Source organism: Oryza brachyantha, chromosome 4, assembly GCF_000231095.2.
Source record: "Oryza brachyantha chromosome 4, ObraRS2, whole genome shotgun sequence".
NCBI lineage: Eukaryota > Viridiplantae > Streptophyta > Magnoliopsida > Poales > Poaceae > Oryza > Oryza brachyantha.
The window spans coordinates 10899242-10919222 of NC_023166.2; the positions used below are offsets into that span (position 1 = coordinate 10899242).

Genomic DNA, 19981 nt, shown 5'->3' on the forward strand with positions numbered 1-19981 from the left:
TTTTAATTTTAACCACTGATAACTTTTAAATATTCAGCTAATATTTATATACTATATATCAATGCACAATGCACATTAATAATAAGGGTAACTTATAAGTATCTATCAAATTCTTCTGCTAAGAGCGGCGGGGTCAAAGCTCCAAACTGAGTAGTGGCTAGTGTACTGTATTTCGGAAAAGAAAAGCCAGGTATTAGGTGAAGAATCCAAGACATGTTTATGTCCGGGAGTAGCACTGCATCAACCAATAATACTACTACACTATCACGGCCAAAACAAAAAGCACCAAATCAAAATCACTCACGAACCAACCCCTGCCTCCTACCGCACCGGCACGAGCCACTGTCACACCCACTCGATCGAGTGAGCGACAGACCCACAGCCCACAGGTGCTCCCAGGAAAGCGACCCCCGGAAACAGTGAGGCTAGAGGACCCCGCGGCGACGGCGAAGCGGCGTAGTAGCACGCGACACAAATCCCTCGTGGGATCGTGTCAGATGCCCCGCCGCACCGAAAGCCCCCAATCGTGCCGGCCTAATTGCCATCATCACCACCCGAAACACCATCCAATCCGCCCGTTCCGCGACACACCACACACGGGGACGACGCGCCCGAAAAGACAACTCGTGCCCGCCCGCCCGACGCGACGCGACGCGACCGCGCCCCCACCGCCACCGCGCCCACGCCAAGAAAAAAATCACACGAGCTCTGCATCCGGATGAGACGGCCACGAGACGAGGCGACGCGAGCGCGGGCCGCTCCACCGCCGCCGCGCTGTCGCGCCCCGCCCGGCCGCCTCCAGCGACCGTTTCGCTTGCTGCATTCCTCCCAGCTCCCTCCGCCAAACGGCAACGAAAACCCACCCGTTTTGCCCCACGACTCCTGCTGCAACATTGCGGATGACACGACGTGAGGCGAGGGCAAAAATCCCGGCGTGATCTCCTTTGCATACGCGTAGCGATTGGAAGCGATCGTTGCAATGCGCTACGGTGCCACGGGAGTTTTAATGCTATACGATACGATGATTAGTCACTGCAACCAGTACGACTGAAAATAAAATGAGATGAGACAATGCAGCAGCTACTACGGCAGAGTACTTCTAGTAGAGAGGAAATTACAGATATGCCCTTCCTTTGGCTGCCACGGCCGCGGTGCGGGGGACAGAGCGGGTGGTTGGCCGTTAATTAACGCGGAACTGACTAGCGGCTAATGGATGGAACGCTAGTTTAAAATTAGAGCTAAACCCTAGTGATTAAGTGAGCTTAGTAGCTAAGCTAAGCTGGGCTGCACCAGTGTGATGCGGTGTCTAGCTAGACGCTGATTGGGGAAGGAGAGGGGGACGACACGGCGGCGCGGGGAGGGGAGTCGTCGGTGTCGTCGTCGTCGCCGGCGCCGCCGACGCCGACGCCGGTGCTGAGGCCTATGCCGGTGCCTGGGTTGAGAGGGTTCATGCCCGCGACTGCGGCGGCGGCAGCGGCGGAGGTTGGGGAAGAGGCAAGCTGGTTCTTGTGGTTGTGCATCCAGACCTTGAGGACGTGGCGCTTGACGCCGATCTCGAGGCAGAAGCGATCCAGGGCTCCGTCGTCGTTGCGGTTGATGCGCCACCCTTGCTTCTCGGCGAACTCGCGCATGCGCTCCTTCTGCTCCGGCGTGAACTTGGTCCGGAACCGCTTCCGCCCGAAGCTGCCCGAACCGGTGGCGCCGGCGCTGCCGGGACCGAAGTCGTCCTGCCGGGGCGGCGTCTCCGACCCGGCGCGGGCGGCCACGGCCGCGTGGTGCCACGCCGCGGCCGGCACGGCGTGGTACGGCAGCGCGAGCTGCGGCGGCGGCGGGGGCACCGACGGGAGGAAGCCCTGCAGCGCGCCGTGGTGCGACACCGGCGGCGGGCGGAAAAGCACCGGTGGCCCGCACGCCCCGGCGCCACCACCGACTCCCCCCGCGGACGCCGCCGCGGACGCGCGGCGGTGGAAGCTGCGGTGGCACCCGCACGCGGCGCACTTGAGCGAGTCGGGCGACGCCGGCATGTACTCCCCGCACCCGTCGAACGCCTGCCCGCCCATCGCCGCCGCGTGGTTCCGCATGCACTCCTTGTACTTCCCTCCCCCGCCGCCGCCGGCGCTGCTCCCCTCGTAGGGCACCAGGCTCAGGTGATCCATCATGACCTCGACCGCACCTCCGAGATCACCGCGCACCCCGTCGCTGTCCCCGCCACGCCCACGCCCACTCCCGCCGCGGCGGCCGGGTCACTCGCTTTCGCTATCGCTATATATCCGAGAGAGGAGACGGAGGAGTTGGTGGTGTTGGTGTTGGTAGCGGCAGCGACGGGCCAAGCCAAGCAGGAGGCTGCTTTTATGCGCGCGAATGCGTGGCCACGGCAGGTGTGTGACTGATTAATTAATCAGCTAGTCGGTTAGTTAGTGTGACCCCAGTTTGGACAAGCGGCAAAACAGTTTTAACCCTCATGAACTGACCCTGTACACTCCTCTCCTACTGCTGTAGTAGCCAGAGCAGTAAACTGTCAAAGTAACCTTTTTTTTATTGCTGAAGGAGTACTATACTCTCTCCGATCATAAATGGGCTAAGGATTAATAGCATCAAAAAACATAAAACTTTCTTTGCAGTCGATCAAAATGCTCAAGTGCTCAACCACCACTCATATACTAGTATGTACTCAGTAGTAAGTTTTATTTCACTATAGTAATATAAGTAGAAAGATTTTCAGCGTGTATATTGATTGGTTCGGTCTGCCAGTAGTTAGTGACCGTGTCAAAGTTTTTTTTTCGTTAATCTTCAAAATATTGTTTGATTGGTTAGTAGAAGTATCTGTGACGGGCGGTATACTCTCTACTAACACTGGGCTTAACTTTGTTGATGCAGTGGCTTAAAAATGGCTGTCTTCTGTGTCTTCGGGTGAGAAGCGGTGGTCTGCCACGTGGCGGGCTGAGGAGACGTCCCGAGGACCTCGCAGGCGCGCCACGCCGCCACGTGAGAGCGAGACGGGGCTGCTGACGGGACAAGACGGTGAGCAGTGTTACGTGTCGTCCCGGCATTGGGCCCCGCTGATCGCCACGGTCGGGGCCCCACCACGTGCCCGTGTAGTCGCCGCGCGCCGCACCGCTGCGATCGTCGGATCAGGTGCGCGCGCGCGCACGGACGGCCGGGATGTGGGGATCCGTCGGACGGCGGAGATTGTCCTTGCCCCCCGCCCCCCGCTCCCCCCCCCCCCCCTCAATCTTCTGCGGCTCGTGCCACTGGTTACATTCTTATTAGAATGAAGCAAAAGAAACAAGGGAAGCACCCAAGTATTGGGGAAATAAGGCTCTAATTCAAAGGAAATTTATATAAATTTATTTCTATAGAAGCTTTTCTTACAAAGCCCTTTGAATCAGAGAAATGAACTCTACGAAACCCTATAAAATTTTTATGTAATGCATCTTAAGTTTCTCTAAATTCCTATGTTTTCCTATGGTCCAATCAAACGGTCATTTTTACGTTTTTGTTGTGTTTTGTAATCATTTATTTTACACTTAAATTATTATCAGAATCCTATGTTTTTTCTATTTATCCGGTTTTTCATTCTTATGATTCAAAGGGACGCTATTTAGCTTCTTTATTTTTTAAGCATGGAGTTGTTACTGCTCATCACCAGGGTTCACATTACCATTTTAGAGGTAAAAACTACTCCCGTCGATATGCCGACAACCAACAAAATTAAAATTTCAGGTAAAAAAATTTATCTAAAGTCTGCCGTTCTTTGTGTAAAAATCATCCAGTGGTTTCACGAAAGCGGTTTCAGCGAAACGCAATCAGAAATATAATTATGGTTCACCGTGGCACAGCGCCATTGAAGCTGATCACACGATGCTTACCGGCGCAATCAATCAGCAGTGCGGGCACCGTGGTTGGGGGGCAAGGGGCGATCTCGAATTCTTGACGCTGCTACAGTGCTTAATGGCAGGAGTAATTAAGGGGAGAGGATATCCGTGACACGTACAGATTTCGCTGCATGACCCGAGGTGTAGTGCCTTTCCGTTTGAAATTTGTCTTAACAATACTAGAATTTTACCGTGGTGCTTATCACATAAATTACCCGATACCTATAAGCCAGACAATTATAAATATATTTTAAAAAAATAGCAGAGAGAAAGAAAATGAGCTACTAATTTTTAGTCAATTGCAGCACGAGCTCTTAAACGATATGTGTGTATGACATGTGAGAGCATATATTAATGTTTTGTAGGTAACTATTATATGCATTGGTTACTAGATTGATTATAGATGAATTAGAGCTAATAGTTGGTTATACTATTGAACTTGCTCTTAGCCCGCGTTCGTTCACCCCCTTAAGTTAACTTATTCCTCTCGTTTTCTGCGCGCACGTTTTCCGAACTGTTAAATACTATATTTTTCACAAAAAAAATTTATAAAAAGTTAATAAAAAAATCATATTAATCTATTTTATATTTGTAATAACTAATAATTAATTAATCATGTACTAATTTATTAATACGTTTTATGTGCCGGTTCAAGTTAACTTACCATCGTACAAACAAACACGGCTATACTAGCATGTTCCAATTAAATTTCTTCGATTTCACCGCTAACCATCCTCCGCTCGCGATAGTGATGAGGGTACTATACTATTTTTTTTCTCTATTCTTAACTTTGTTCAAAACCAGCTTAGAAACTCTTATATGGAAGGATATATAGAGAACTATATCAGTATAAAAAGACTTTAATTTTAGTTAGCTCCGCACTGTCGATGAAATTATCTTTTTATTTATTAAGTTATAATGTATCTGTCTCAGTTATAATATGAGAAGATAAAAATGTCTTTACGGGAGGGAGGTAGCACTAAGAGCCGTAGTACTAGTACTCTATCCAATTCTGACGTACCACCCCAGCGATATCGCCATTAATGTCGTCTCACCTCATCTCCATTCATATGAAGTATGTCATCAATGGACGGATTCACCAGATTTCGAATCCTCTACTGTCGTAGGCTAATCCTGATTTATTCAGTTGAAAATGGAGTTCAGGACCAGGGACGGACAGATTTGGGTTTGGAGGAGATGAGTTGAGAGTTTGGTGGGCTATCAAATGCTGGCTGCTTTGCATCGCTCGCTCGCTGACCATGGCGGCCGGTGAGCTTTCAGCGAATCGGAATTCGGAAGGACATCATGAACACGCAGCACGAACACGAACACGACGCGTGATGATGTCAGTGGCAGTTGATGGAATCGGACCGGCAATTAATGCGTTGCCGCCCCGTCCACGTCGTCCTCTCTCCTGTCCGGAATGGCCGCTTTTCCTTCCGGTGAAATATTTTTTTCCGACACAACAGTGACACCTCTCTCTCTCTCTTTCGACGTATCTCTCTCTACAGTCTACTGCAGCTACAGGGCGGATGAAAATTCAACCGGTAAAATTAAGGCCCCGTTTCGAGAATAATTAACTTTTTATCATAGCACTAATATATTTGTCACTGGATCCATATGTCCATATGTCACACATGAGGTCACATGTGTCATAAACAGCGGGTGACAGATATGTTAGGTGCTATTTCTAAAAGTGGCAAAAAGTTAAATGCCCCCCGTTTAGTTACTGTTTAATTCCCAAAATCTTTTTCTAAAAATATCCCATCGAATCTTTGGACGTTTAAATGAAGCATTAAATACGCATGAACATTAAAACTAATTATGCAGTTATGTGGAAAATTGTGAGACGAATTTATTAAGCCTAATTAGTATATGATTAGTCATAAGTGCTACAGTAACCAATATATGCTATTATAGATTAATTAGACTCATAGAAATCTAAAACTTTTTTTGTCATAAGACTACATTTAATATTTCATGTTGATTGACCTCTCCCCCCCAAAAATTTGCCGTATAATCGGCGCCTTGGTTAAAAAAGTTTTTTTAAATACATCACATCGAATTTTTTCACAGATAAATAGAGAATTAAATATAGATGAAACAAAAAAACTAATTACACATTTACGTGAGAAATCATGGGACGAATCTTTTGAGTCTAATTAGATCATGATTAGCCATAGTGCTACAATAAACAACATGTGTTAACGATAAATTAATTAGACTTAAAAAAATCCTCTAGCAGTTTCTTGGCGGAATCGTAATTTGTCCGAAACCCCTTCCCTTCCGACTAACGTTCGTGACATTTGTTATAAATTTTTTTAATTCTAAACGCACCCTAAAATGCCGTGAACGAGCAAGCAGAAAGAAAAAAAAAAGAAAGAAGAACAAGGAGAAGAATGGCCATTGGCTGGAAGGGAAAAGAAACATGGAAGAGACAGAGCGAGGGGAGCAGCATTGCCGGGGGCCAGCGGCATGCATGGCAGCATGCAATGCAATGCAATGCAAGAGACGGACGGGGAGGCGTAGGGTCTAGTCGCGTCTGAGCAGCAGCAGCTCCCATCTTGTCCGCGCTTTCTGCTGCAGCAGCTGCAGCTGGGGGTTTCTAGCCTGGCGCGCAGCGTGGAGTAGGGGAGGGAGTGGAGTGGAGTAGCTTTCGGTTTTGTTTGCTTGTTCGGATCAAAAAGCTGCCGCGAGAATCATTTCGCCACCTGCTCCCTCTCCTCTCCTATGGTGCGTGGGTTTTTTTCTTCCAGGGCGCTGTGATATGATGGAGATGGAACTGGACCTTTTTTTTTTTTGCTCCTCTGCATCGCGCTCCCGTCTCCACTCTCCTCCTCCTCCTCCTCCGCTGATGGAATGCCTGTGTGCTGCAATGCTGGATGCTTGGTGCTTTCCGAGGCACACGATCTGCAATGTTTTTGGGACTCCGGGGTGATCATCTCCTTTGGCTAGAACACGAGTACTACACGCGGCGACAATGATGGAGCGCTAATTTTTCAGTGTGCCCTGGGTGTGTAATTTGGCATTCATTGCTCTCTTGTGCGTTAATGAGATGGCTGCTGAGTCACTTACATTTATTTTTTTTTACTGAAGTTAAGTATGAACGTACCTGCTTATAAAAATAAAATACTTTAAGAACAACGACTGAAAATATAATATAATAAAAAATAAAACCTCAGAATCAACTTCTAATTTTAACTTATAATAACGAACATAAAAAAAATACTGTGCTGGGTCTCTGAGGAAGGCCATATTCTGGGTTTACTTTTCATGTCCGGAAAAGATCAGGCTGAGTACCGGCGGGGTAGGGCGCACCATGATACGATCTTGTTGCCCTGTCTGTCTCTGGCTTAAAATCAACGTTCATCAGCAAATATTTCCAGGTACCAATCACCAGGACACCGTGATTGACCGGTGCACGGTGAACCTCGGTTGTATCTTCACGCGCCTTCTGTTTGTGAACGGAAGACCTTTGCGACAAAAGGCACATCGATCGAGCGTCGCTGAACCTCGTCTTGTTACTTATTACGCTAACATCGTGCAGGTTAACCAAACTGCTGGTTATCGTCAATAACGTGGATGGCGATCTCTACATCGACATTACAAGGAGACTTCTTCGGGCTATGGCAGGCTGGAGTCCATATCGCCCGGCTCGCAGAAACGGGCGAGTCTGCTTACGCAGGACGACGCAACCGCCACCTACCCCTCTGCCAAATTCGTGCAGAGATCACGAGCTGTCACGTCGCGCTATCCGTATAGCCGACGCTTCGTCAACCGGAGACCCGTACTGCTGTTTCGGCGAGACCACGGTCCCCGGCTGAACCGCTTTAAGTCAATGCCACGTTTAAGTACGTTGTCAGGTAGTAGTATATGCATACGCTATTCAAACATCAACAAATCAACACAAATTACAACTAGCACTACTAGTCTATTACTAGTACTACCAAACTGCAGCTTTGCTACAGGCTAAACTACGAGTACGCGAAAAAAAAAAAGCTACGGTCCCAGTCCGTTCGGCTGTCTTTACAAGAAAATGTGAAAATGTCCGGGTTAGCTACGCCTTCGGCGTCAATCGTACCCAAGTAAATAGAGTCACCGTGCTACGATCTGCCCTGCCCAGTCAAATGAACTGTACAAGGGGGCGGGCAGCAGCGTGCGGATTAGCAGGAGGGGCTGCTGGTCAGGACGCAGGACTACATTCCACTTCTATACTGAACTTTCTTTCCCAGATGGCTTAACTACGTTGTTGCAGCACATTAGAATGGTCAGTTCCTTCGGCTGCTGCAGTATTGTGTGGTGTGAATGGATCAGCGTCAGCTGTTGAATTGTGTAGGGCACCTGCAAAGCTGTTACCTGGAGACTCGCGCCCTGCTATAGCACCTGATTTGCCATCTGTGAAGCACAAATGAAGATGAGCAAAACAGGGGGAGAAAGGTACTTGCAAAAACAACCCACAATTTTAATTTTCAAGAGCTAGTGTGCGTGTGTGAGTCCAAGCTTAGCATATCTCCATACATCAGCGGTCAGCTTGTTCATCCTCACGCGTGAGCTGAAGCTGTGGGACAATCCAGTTGGCAAGAAGCTCCAAAAGGTAAGGAACATTAACATAAAATAGACAATACCTTTTCTTGGCAAATCCTTGATAACGCTTCTACATGGAAATTTTGTAACTCTTCTAGGACTTTGACATCTAAGCCTCTTAGATCCTCACCCTGAAAATGTTCACATTTGAATCATAAGAGAGCAGAAGCATGAAGGCTAAGTCGGTGCATTTCAGCATATAGTTAAGAAAAAATAAACTGTGGACCAAAGAGATGCTAGCTTGCCATGAGAATAATTACTTCCAATAGTGAATAAATTTGGATCACCTTCAATCTGGAAACGATGCCTTCCAACTCTTTGCAGCGCCTTCTTTGAACATTGTATGCCATTTTTGCTTCTTCAAAAGAACTGACGCCATCCCAGTTCCTATTATCTGAAGCTTCCATTTCACTCATCATCCTGGCAGTATCAGTCTTTGATGAATGAAAGCCGTTTTGTGTTGCTTTAAATTCGAACAAATCCTCCTGAGAATTTTCTTTCTTTAGCTCAGCAACAAGCATCCACATGTTTGCTAGTTCATTTTCTAAATCATGCTCACGGCATTTTGCATCGTCAATAATCTTGAGAAGCTCATTCTCTCTTCGGGCCTTTTGGGACAATGTGTCCTCTAACACAGCCTCCCTCTGACAGCTGGCCACCAACTCTTTCTGCAACTCCTCTACGAAGATTCCATTCTCCTGATCACGGCGTTTTGTGTCACTCTGGATACTGCTCCTTGTTTGCTCTTTCGCTGCAGCTAAGTCTGCATTCAGCTTTGCATTTTCATAAGAAAGCCTCGTAACTTCTTCTGCCAGGTTCTTTAGTTCAACTGCAGCAGCTGCTGCCAATTCTTTAGCATAGGATGATTCTTCAGCCAGCTTTTGACTGTGAATTTCCAACCCATCCTTCTCTTCTGCCAACCTCAGCTTGTCTAGCTTCAAATTTTCGATTTCTACAGCCTGCACAACCGATTTGTTGGTTGAGGTAGCAGATAATCAAAGATGGATGCAGAAACTTTCAGTGATAAATTAAGGTCGCGTTCAGCTGGAAGGGGGGAGTGGGTTAGTTATCTGGCGCGAAAAACGTAGTAATAAATTAATACATGATTAATTAATTAATTATTAAAAAAATATAAAATAAATTAATATGATTTTTTTAAACAACTTTTCTATAGAAAATTTTTGCAAAATATACACTGTTTGACAGTTCGGGAAGCGTTCACGCGAAAAAAAAGGGGAATTAGATATCTTATCCATGCTGCCAAACGCAGCCTAAGTGGCATATGAAATTTACCTGCATGAGCACTTGAGATTTCAATGGAGACTCAATATGATCTTCAGTTGTTCTAGAGGACATGTTTGCATGACTTGTCAAATCCCTAGGATTGCTGCTTGTAGTTGATGGCTCACTTGACTGCATACTAGCCACATTATCCTCACTTTTTGCAGTCTTCAACAGATTATCAATTTCTTGCCTCAGTTGTGCAACTGATTCTTTAAGTTCAGCATTTTCTGATACCTATTTGAGCGCGCACACACAAAAAAAAAGTAAACCAAATTGATCGGTTGAACAATGATTAGATAAAACTCCCACTCTCTGCTCACCTTTGCTTGTAGCTGGTCCTGAAGGATTCTATTATCTGCAGACATGATCTACACAAACCATCCAGCCAGAATGAGTGGTAATTAGGCCAACACAAATATCATATAAGGAAATAACCATTAGCAAACATGTACACTAGAGCAAACCTCCAACTCAAATGTTTTCTCGCTCAATTGCGTGCTCAACTTTGAAAAGGTCTGTGAAAACATCAGATCACACAAAATATTCCGATCATTGACATAAAATGGTTATAAAAAACTAAAAATAGTCTAGCATACCAACAGCACATAGAATGGAGCACAAGACAAAAAGGGGGAAAGGTAGACATACTTAAAAAGGAAACACAACTAAATATTGCCAAACAATATACAAAGTTGACACCAGCCAATCAAAGAGGTTTAAACCTCCCGGATCATTATCATGTAGCTATTTGACAACTATTACCTGAGACATTTCGGTCCTCATAACTGGGTCTTCAGTAGTTTCCAGTGATTCTGCCATACGCTGCTCTAGCACACGTATATGCGATTTCTTTTCATTAATTTCATTTTTCAACTTTTCAATTTGCTCCTGCAGAGAGGTGACAAAAGGAAAAATGCTAAGTTAAGTGCCTTTTAAAATGTATTAAAGTTGAGGCTGAATAAGCTGGCTAGGAAACATGTTTGCAAAAATTAGCCGAGCAAGTTCAGAAAGAATTATGACATAGACTTGCCTGAATCTGTGAATCGTCAGGGTTGTTCACCACTTGCTCTGATAGCCTTTTGAGTGAGCTTGTACAAAGTGCAACTTCCCCAGCCAACATTTTGACCTGCTCTTGAAGAAGATCTATTTGATCCACAATAGTTGTTCCACTCTATAAAAGTAATATGTCAGTCAGTGTCAAAATCAATTTAGCATAACCTACCAAAATAGGTAGCACGCAGAACAAGACAAATTAACATGGTTAGAAGTTAGCTTCTGGCCTGAGGTAGTGATGCAAAGAATACAAAAGGCATTGGAATTCAGAACCAGATATGCACTACTTGGAAACTAAAAATCATATCAGCATATGACCTAAATACATTTTCCCGCAACCTGAAGTACATTGCTCTCAGCCTCTCACTGAGAAACAGACCCAGAAGGTCAGAGTGGAGGACCCCACAAAAAGGCACTAACCTCCAGCAAGGATCTCTCTATCAATGGCCCAAACAACTGGTCAAGGGAAGGCTTGATCGAATTGTCAATAACTCGATATGAAGTGGGGAGCAGAATGGACTAAGATAGAGGTGAAACTCACGAAAGTGTACCAGTCAGAAACCTGACTCACCGGCAGATGGTGCCGTGCTCTGGATGCAGCACTAAATAAGTCACCTGCTTGAGTCCTCTCTGGAAAAAAATCAGTAAGTGCTGGATCATCTCCTTTCCTAGTCATAGATTTCCTTCGACCATCCTTCAGGTCAAGAAGCAGGTGTTTTTGTTGCGATGATCTAGCAAAGGAAGGTGAGCCACTAGCTGTGCTTTCACTGTCCACACCAGGTGATAGTCCTGCCAATTGATCTGACTTCTGCATAAGTTAAGTTACAATGTTAGACTATTCAAAAAAGTTACCATGTTAGGTATTAATTCAGATAAATTTCTGTACTTGATTACTCTGAGTTAAGAATTTTTTGATAACTCATCAACCTGTATGGCCACTAAATAGCGGTTGGGAAGTTGGCAGAACCAAACAAGTGGGAATGTTTCAATGTACTAGCGGAGTGTCCGTGCAATGCGTATCGAGAGATAAATGATAACATAAACTTACTAACAAAGAAATAAAACAATCTGGGTCTCCCTACATGCAAAGCTGCCCATGAAACTCGGGTTTTTTAGAACTCAACTGAAGGCTGAATGACCAACCTCGAAATTCAAATTTTCATTAATAAGTGTATTAGAGTTATCATGCACAAAAGAGTAGCATTCAATTTGGAAGCTGCATATGAAATTCACATCCTACAAGTAAGACAAAGAATAATTATACATGACACACATAAAATATATGTAGATGATTCCATGTTTTATGATAGACTGGTCCGAACCACTTCCAACAAAGCCACCTATAATCTTTATAAATAAATCTCCCTTTTAAAGTCATACTGGCAGAATTGTCCTTTGTTGCAACCCTATGCCAGGTGAAAACAGAAAATGGATAACCAAAATGACACAAAAAAAAACTGAGCAACATAAACTTCCTATCTTCATTTGATTTATAATCCAGAAAATCACCTTCAATTTGAACCAACCAAGCATTCCACGCTTGCGATTCCTTCTATCAAACCTAAGTGACTCATCAGGATTGTTAGAATCAAGTTTTCCTTCAATTGAAAACTCTGAATCAAGACTAACTTCGTCATCTTCTATGGAGTACTCCCTCTTCCGATCAGGCAAATAAGCAAGCTGCAATTGGATTGGATTTCAGAATAGGTACTCCAATACAAACATAAGACAAATTATGCAATAGTGCTTAATTCTGCAGCAAAACCAAAAGTACCATATTGAACAGTTGAAAATTTGACAAGCACTTTTCCATATTCCAATTACTTTAATATTTAACCATTCAAGCTAAAAATATGTTCTCATTGCATATACATATAGCAATTTTTCACGTTCCATTCAGTTTGATGCCTACCATAGTACCACATCGGCTAAATATAATGTCTAAGAATGGGTCAGTTCTTGTTGCACATAGAACATTTTTTTTGTCTATTCAGTTTGATACATTCTTCATTTTTTATACTATGTAGTTTTACATGCTACTTTCAGTCTATCAATATCTAAGAATATTATGTATTCTTAGAACTGTCTTCCCTCACGATATCATTGGGTAGTTGTGAGGATGTTATGATGTACCAAAACATCACCCTCATATAGTGATGTTTCTATTATCTTGAAAACCATTCTAGCTAAATTACAGTGCCAAAAGAACTCTGCACATGAAGAGGCTGTGTATTAAGTGGCAATTGGTGAGGCACAAAATCACATCATATCCTCCCAAGTCCCAACACTACTTGTTATAAGAATTTAATTAACATGATAAGAAAATCAGAGATATCAGCAAAGAGACATCACTATCATATATTCATATTTTTCCACGCTTGCACTATTTCTCAATTTCTAGGACAACTGCTCTAATTCTTTTTTCGAGAAAAAACTTTGCGGTAATTCTTCAAAGATATTGATCTAAGCTGAATTAAAAGAATAAGACGACAAAAAAAGGAAAAATAGCCTGGTTTATAAACCTCATCTTCCCCAAATGAATGTCGTCGACGAAGGCTGGCCTTTCCTGAAACATTTGAGGATATAGAACTTTTTGTTGATACCAATATCAGTTTTGTTAGCCTCTGAATTCTACCCATCAATGCTGCTTTTGCTTCTTCTTCCTCTTCTAACCTTGATTGGAGTTTCACTTGACCAGCTTCAAGCTACCACACAGAAAGAGGGACAAATAAAACTGATAATTTTGGATGGGACAATAGTCATCAAGACAATGGAAAGAACTAATTCAGGTACAAAGGGACAAGGGATGAATTCAAGTTATCTGTCCTAGGATGCTATCCAACATGGAATTGTATTTTATATAAACATGTGAGGCAGAAGCAATCATGTATGGTAACAATAAAAGTTAACTTATCTGTTGCATTCTGATGAAGATGTAAAAAAACAAACCTGAAGTTTTAAGCTAACAAGATCCTCCTGATCTGTTGGAAGGATGTACCCATTTCCCATCATACCACGTCTTAGTTGCTGCAACTCTTCTTTCAAGCAGGTTATCTCCTTTTGATACTTCTTTATCAAGGACTTCTCATCAATTATCTGAAAAGAAAATTCCACAGACATCAGAAAAAAGCAATTAAGCTCCTTATGGCAGATTGATTCTCACCTTATTCTGAGAAGCTTTTATTTCTATATGCTTGCTCCTGTGGGCAAATTTTAATGTATTGTGTGTCTCTTCACTGTTGCTGGAAGCAGGGGTAACTGTGCAAATAAGCTGTAACATAGATAAATTCAGAATATAGAAACATATGTGCCTCTAGGTTTGTGGCCCCCCACAACTATGTGGGAACTCAGAATATATGTGGAAACTTCACCGAGTACTACAAAAGAATCACTCACAGAAATGCGCCCATGTCCACTAAGAGAGGACTGAAGTAAGCGTGTGAGTTTTGAGTCTCGATAAGGAATATGAGTAGCCTTACCATCAGTAAGTTTAGCAATGACCTGCAGAAAAATTCCATTGTTAACTTAGCACAAGAAGAGTGGCTAAATAAATGAACAAAAATGTGAAGATCTTGTATCATTTCTTGAAAGCTAATCCCATTTGAGGACAAAAGTGCTGTTTGACATGGCAGTTTTTTTTTTCAAATGGACATTTTGGATGTTGCAATCAGTTGAAAGGAGCATTGAGCATTTTCAAGCCATGATAAGAATCCTACTGGAATTAATAAAATACTCCCTCCATCCCAAAATATAAGCATTGCTAAAGTTTTTCATGGGGATTAAGGAGAGGTGAAATTAAATGAGGGATGGTTGTGATTGGTTGATTGGTGGAGAAACTGAATGAGATAGTTATGATTGGTTGAGATGAGGGAGTAGGTGGAGAAGTAGCTATATTTTGGGAAGGAGGGAATATATATATAACTAATAATCAGGTAAAGATTGCATGGAAAAAGGCAATAGTGTGTCTGGTTGAGAACAGATCCATTCCATGCAAGTTAATCCTGGCAGAGTTGGTAAGGCCCAATGAAATAGGCAGTAAAAATAATCTTTTATATAATAAAATCATTCAAAAAGGAACTCCATAAACAGCATCAAATACTTACAGTTCCAAGGGTGAGCAGACTCTTATTTATGTATGAGCCTTCCTTGCGTCGCAATCCAGTTGTTTCAGTCTTGGAACTCTCAGACCCAGCAAGATCAATCAAATTCTGAAAAGAGCATGAAGACACCAGAGATTTCAACCAAGTTATCAGATGCTAAATACCTATAGAAAATTACTTAATATGATTGAAATGAAACAAAACTACAAGTACACTGGAAAGAGGGATTACCAACTGGGACAATTTGACTTCTTCATCATTCTCACCACAGGGGCTACTCTCAATTGTCTGCAAGGGTAACACTTTAAAGTTAAGCAATCCTACATTAGTAAAACCTATGTGTATTTAAGCCAGCATATATGAACAAGGTCTCATTAGGAGAAGCGGCAGAGTTTCAGATCAAAACACCACCACCCAGAGAGAGAGAGAGAGAGAGAGAGAGGGAGAGGGGGTACCAATGTGAAGATAGTGTGGCTCCGACTGCTGACAAGATTGAAGTTATTGGATCCAACATGTCTGTGCTCTGCAGAAAACAATGACACAAGTAGCTGAGTACAAATAAAAAAGAATGGTGTGCACACATGGAGATAAAAGATGTATGCATTCTTGGAGAATAGATTATACTGTAGGTTTGAAATTTATGAGAAAAACATGTGAAATTATCTCCATGTAACTGAAGAAATCCTTCAGCACAATTAATGATAATTCGACGGAAACAAGAGGATGTGCTGTACATAGAAACAAACCTTCGCCAGATGCTATCAGAGAGAGTGCATGTGCAGGTGATAAAACAACTTCTTCTTTAATCCCTTCCACATAAGTTCCCTGAATGAATAAAAGAATGAGGGTACGGTGAGTATTGGTTAGAGGACACACTTCTCCAGGAGAAATCAGAAATGAGAAAAATGAAATGGACATGGTTGTGTGATCGTAAAATGTATTGCGACAGACGCTAGATACCTGTGCATCTTCTCGAATTCTGAGATTCTGTCCAATCGGATCAAGTAAATCGTTGATAACCTAGAAGAGATAAAGAAAACCAAAAGGGTGAATGCGAGTTATGAATCACATGACATCAAATTCATATTTTTGTCGATATAGATCACATTATAACATTTTAATTTCCTAGTGACTGAAATTGAATAAAAGCATCAGTAACCCTTTCAGCATCAGCTTGGTCAAACTTAAAGAAGTTTTGACTTTGAAAAAGTCACACTTCTCATATGAAACAGAGGGAGTAAGTCCCTCCATTCCAAAATGTAGGTATTTATAGGATTTGAATCTTGTATCAAAATATAGGTATTTCTATCACTATTCATGATATTATTTGTCCCATCAATCACTTCTTTCAAGATTCTTCCTATTTAATCCCACCTACCCTTCCACCCCCATCCATTCCTTATTTATTGGAACAGGTACAATAGCAGACTATAAGTCAGCTATAAACATATTTTAAGGATATAAGAGAGGAGAGAGAAAAGCAGTGAGCTACATATTTGTAGCCAGCTACAGCACGAACTCCAAGACACAATATGTGTATGATAGGTGGGTCATAGTAGTATATGTTTTGTAGGTAACTATTGTACGAATTGGCTATTAGATTAACTATAGATGAATTGGAGCTAGTAATTGGCTATACAATTGAACTTGCTCTTAAGGGGCATGATAGTATTTTCTTCTCAATCTTAATCTTGCTAAATAACCCAGAAATGTATACATTCGGAAGTAGTAGGTGACATATCTTTGCAAAGTAGTGTCACTTGACAAGAAAATTCACCTCATTGTATATTTCAAGATATGAAACTCGCAGAAGAAATTCTCGTCCAGGTGTCTGAGGCCAACAAAAGAATAAAATACTGTTATACATACAATCCCAATCAACTTAACTGACTGAATAAATGAACAAATTACATCTTGAATAATGCTGAAAACATCCTTCACTGCCAATGGGATAATTCCAGGTGATTTTTGCTCTCCCTGTAAAAAGGTGATCCAGGTTTATTGTAAAAGGAAGTTCTTTATTGAAACTGAAGCAGTAATCATAAAACAACAACAGGATACTAGCTATATGATAAACAATAAAGAGATTTCTTGTGTTCAATAAAGAGGAGAGATGGTATCGAGACTTACATGCATGGTGTGGGTTTTCCCGCTACTAGTTACACCATATGCAAAAACAGTGCCTACAAGGAACAGAGAAAATTTATCGAACTGAATAAAGTACATAAACTAGATTATTAAGGTAAAAAACATGAACATCAGCAACAACCAATGCTTTAAGTCCTAACCAAAAGTAGAGGCCAAGGTTGCCAGGATCATGATATGTCTTATAACATCCCATTTTTTTGGTCCAGATAACACATATGATAGGAATGGAATGGTAAAATGATGACTTCTGACTGACTGCATAAGCTAAGGTATTCAGGTAAAATGCTACGATCTTACATTCCTAGCACTGTAACTGTAATCTATCCTACCAACACAAAAAAAAAAATCATCTACATAGGGCCCTGATCCCAACAGCCTTGGAAGATTGTTTCTCCAAAGAGGTGGGAGAAAAGGTGGCATTGGAAATCCTGATATTTATCCCACGGGAAATGCTCATAGCTATGTAACGATGAGTGGTTCATAGTCCGCTAACTTTGCACTTACAGTTTGAAAGTATTAAACCAACAAGAGACTTGAAAAATACCATTGATTCCTTCCATGGCACCACTTACAACATGCTGAGCAGCAATATCATATACATGGCGAGTAGTAGTAGCAGGGCCAAAGACTTTATCTGAAAATGTAAACGCATCCAACAAGAAATGCTTAATAAACTGCAGAGACATGACATATCATTAGTTGTAAAATGTAGAGCTATCATCCTTTTGTTGGGAATAAAATATCAAAATCATAACAACAGCTCACTGGCTTTTTAGCACTACTAACTTTATTGCAGCAGTAGTAGGACCTCAAATTCACCTATTACTGCCTGGTGCACTTGCACTAACAAGCATGCAAGTTTCATCATGATCTGATGCCCTTGATCTTGTATTCTATAAAGCAAGCTTGGCCAACCAAAGTAAGCATTTTATATAGGTACAATGCTTTCTTGTCATTCTTTCGATGTACAGCCTGAGTTGTTTTTTCTATGTTGTTCTACCAGAACACACTAACAATCTACCGCTGAAACTGACAAATGCTAATTCCAGTATGCCTCAATTCCACAATAGAGCCAGCTTTGATTGCCAAGTGGATGTTGTATCCTTATTTCCAAAAGGAAATCCCATTACCCATATCTAAGGTTTATTCCTTCCTTTTTCTGGAGCACAACCGCTTATCATCATTTCGCACTACACAATGTAACAATGTTTTATAGATGAGTTGAAAATAACTAACCGAAAGCGTAGGCGATACTCGGATTGTACTCGTTCCGCACCATGTTGTCGCCGTCCGCGTACCACGCCACCTCATCCCCCTTGTTGATCTCTCTAGGACTACACCACGAAACATGCAGAACACTATGACGCCCAAAACCCAAAAAACCAACGGAAAATCCATAGCACAAAGCGATTGAACCAGAAGTGCACCTGAGGGGCCGGAAGCGGACTGTGACCATGATGTTCTCCTTGGCATTGGCCGCGTCCAGCGCCGGGGCGGAAGGCGCCCTCCCGGCCGCCCTCGAGGAGACCGACGAGGGCGTCGTCGGCCGCCCGGAGGCCGTGGAGGACGGCGTGGCGGGGCGCGCGGAGGAGGACGGGGTGGTGGGGCGCGCGAACGCCGCGGAGGGGGTGGTGGGCCTGCCACCGGAGGACGACGACGGGGTGACGGGCCGCGCGGAGGAGGACGACGAGGGCGTGGAGGGGCGCCCTCCCGACGAGGCCCTCCCCGCCCCCGCCCCCGTCGTCGCCTGCGGAGCCACCCCGCCCCCCGCCGACGTGCGGCGGGACCGGAATGGGGAGATGCTGGCCCGCGTCGATCTCGACGCCGACGATGACATTGCGGCGGTCGGCTAGGCTAGGGTTCGAGTCGAGGCAGAGCAGGGCGAGCTAGCACGAGGTGCCGCGCGCGCTCGTGGGCTTGCTTTAGCTCAGGCGGCGTCGTCTTCCTCCTCGGAGTCGGAGGGCGCCCGCCTCGGTCGCCGTGGCCTTCTTTTGTCGATTTGGTTGTGCCGCCCTTTTTGGTGCGTTTGGTCTAAAGCTCTGAAGTTTTCTGAGAGGGTTTGACCACCCGGTGGTGTGCTTACCGCCGTCTTTATCGGGATCGCAATACCTAGCGCCCGCAACTTGTTTTTCGGTAATCTATATTTCCAAAGTCGCGAGTCGTTGCAGGGACCAGTGACACAACAGTGAAAAATCTCTCTCGGTCGCACTGACTTCGTAGAATATCTGCTGTTCTGAAAACGAAGTCGCCACGGTTCCATTCTTTTACCAAGCGTTTGGTATATCGTACGAGCACAGCTATCGAAACACTAACCGGATGAAAAACTTTATTTTCAGTCCTACACTCCTAGGGCGTGTTCTAGAGTGAGGCAGGAGCCATGCTAAACAGTGCACTTAATTAAGTATTAACTATTATAAATTTAAAAATAGATTAATCTGATTTTTTTAAACAACTTTCATATAAAGTTTTATAACAAAATATGCATCATAACAATTTAAAAAACATGCACACGAAAATTAAAGCGAGCATTAGTTGCTTGAGGCCTTTGCGAACACGGTCCTAGTATACTTCTAACCGAATGGACATGGCACAATGAATGGATAGGTTTTTTTTTTTAATTTCTTGGCATATTTGGTTTGAGGAGTGCTCGTAGTCTAATTCTTAACGAGTCATTTTGATTGAGAGAACGGAATATGTTTGGCGATTGTCATCCTACTCTTGCAAACCGCCAGATGCGATATTGGACGAAGAACATAGCTAGTTATTTTTAAAGGTTCTGTTGAATGATCCTATAATGTATCACCCATTTTGGAGATAGTGTGGTTCCGAGAACCAAATAACCAGCATGTAATTTAGTTTTTTTTTCTTCCTACTTATGACCTCTACTTTGTCGCATATTAGATATTAGGACCAAAATGGTCCAAACCAGATATTTAA

At 43.3% G+C, this 19981-nt stretch overlaps 2 protein-coding genes across 2 annotated transcripts; both read right to left on the reverse strand.

Annotated features, from left to right (window-relative positions):
- Positions 1 to 1072: 1072 nt before the first annotated feature.
- Positions 1073 to 2320, reverse strand: LOC102699501 (zinc-finger homeodomain protein 8-like). Its single transcript, XM_040523650.1, has one exon. The coding sequence runs from the start codon at positions 2157 to 2159 to the stop codon at positions 1311 to 1313; it is 849 nt and encodes a 282-aa protein (XP_040379584.1). The 5' UTR covers positions 2160 to 2320; the 3' UTR covers positions 1073 to 1310.
- A 5859-nt stretch (positions 2321 to 8179) lies between these two features.
- LOC102699778 (kinesin-like protein KIN-7E, chloroplastic) lies at positions 8180 to 19047 on the reverse strand. Its single transcript, XM_040523350.1, has 25 exons — positions 18472 to 19047; positions 18281 to 18378; positions 17589 to 17678; positions 17027 to 17079; positions 16808 to 16873; positions 16674 to 16727; positions 15857 to 15916; positions 15643 to 15721; positions 15352 to 15419; positions 15128 to 15184; positions 14900 to 15004; positions 14193 to 14297; positions 13960 to 14067; positions 13746 to 13892; positions 13319 to 13501; positions 12306 to 12476; positions 11368 to 11604; positions 10774 to 10914; positions 10506 to 10631; positions 10208 to 10258; positions 10064 to 10111; positions 9753 to 9977; positions 8747 to 9418; positions 8501 to 8590; positions 8180 to 8270 (listed from the first exon to the last, which is right to left on the reverse strand). The coding sequence occupies exons 1-25, from the start codon at positions 18879 to 18881 to the stop codon at positions 8250 to 8252; spliced, it is 3465 nt and encodes a 1154-aa protein (XP_040379284.1). The 5' UTR covers positions 18882 to 19047; the 3' UTR covers positions 8180 to 8249.
- Between the last annotated feature and the right edge of the window lie 934 nt (positions 19048 to 19981).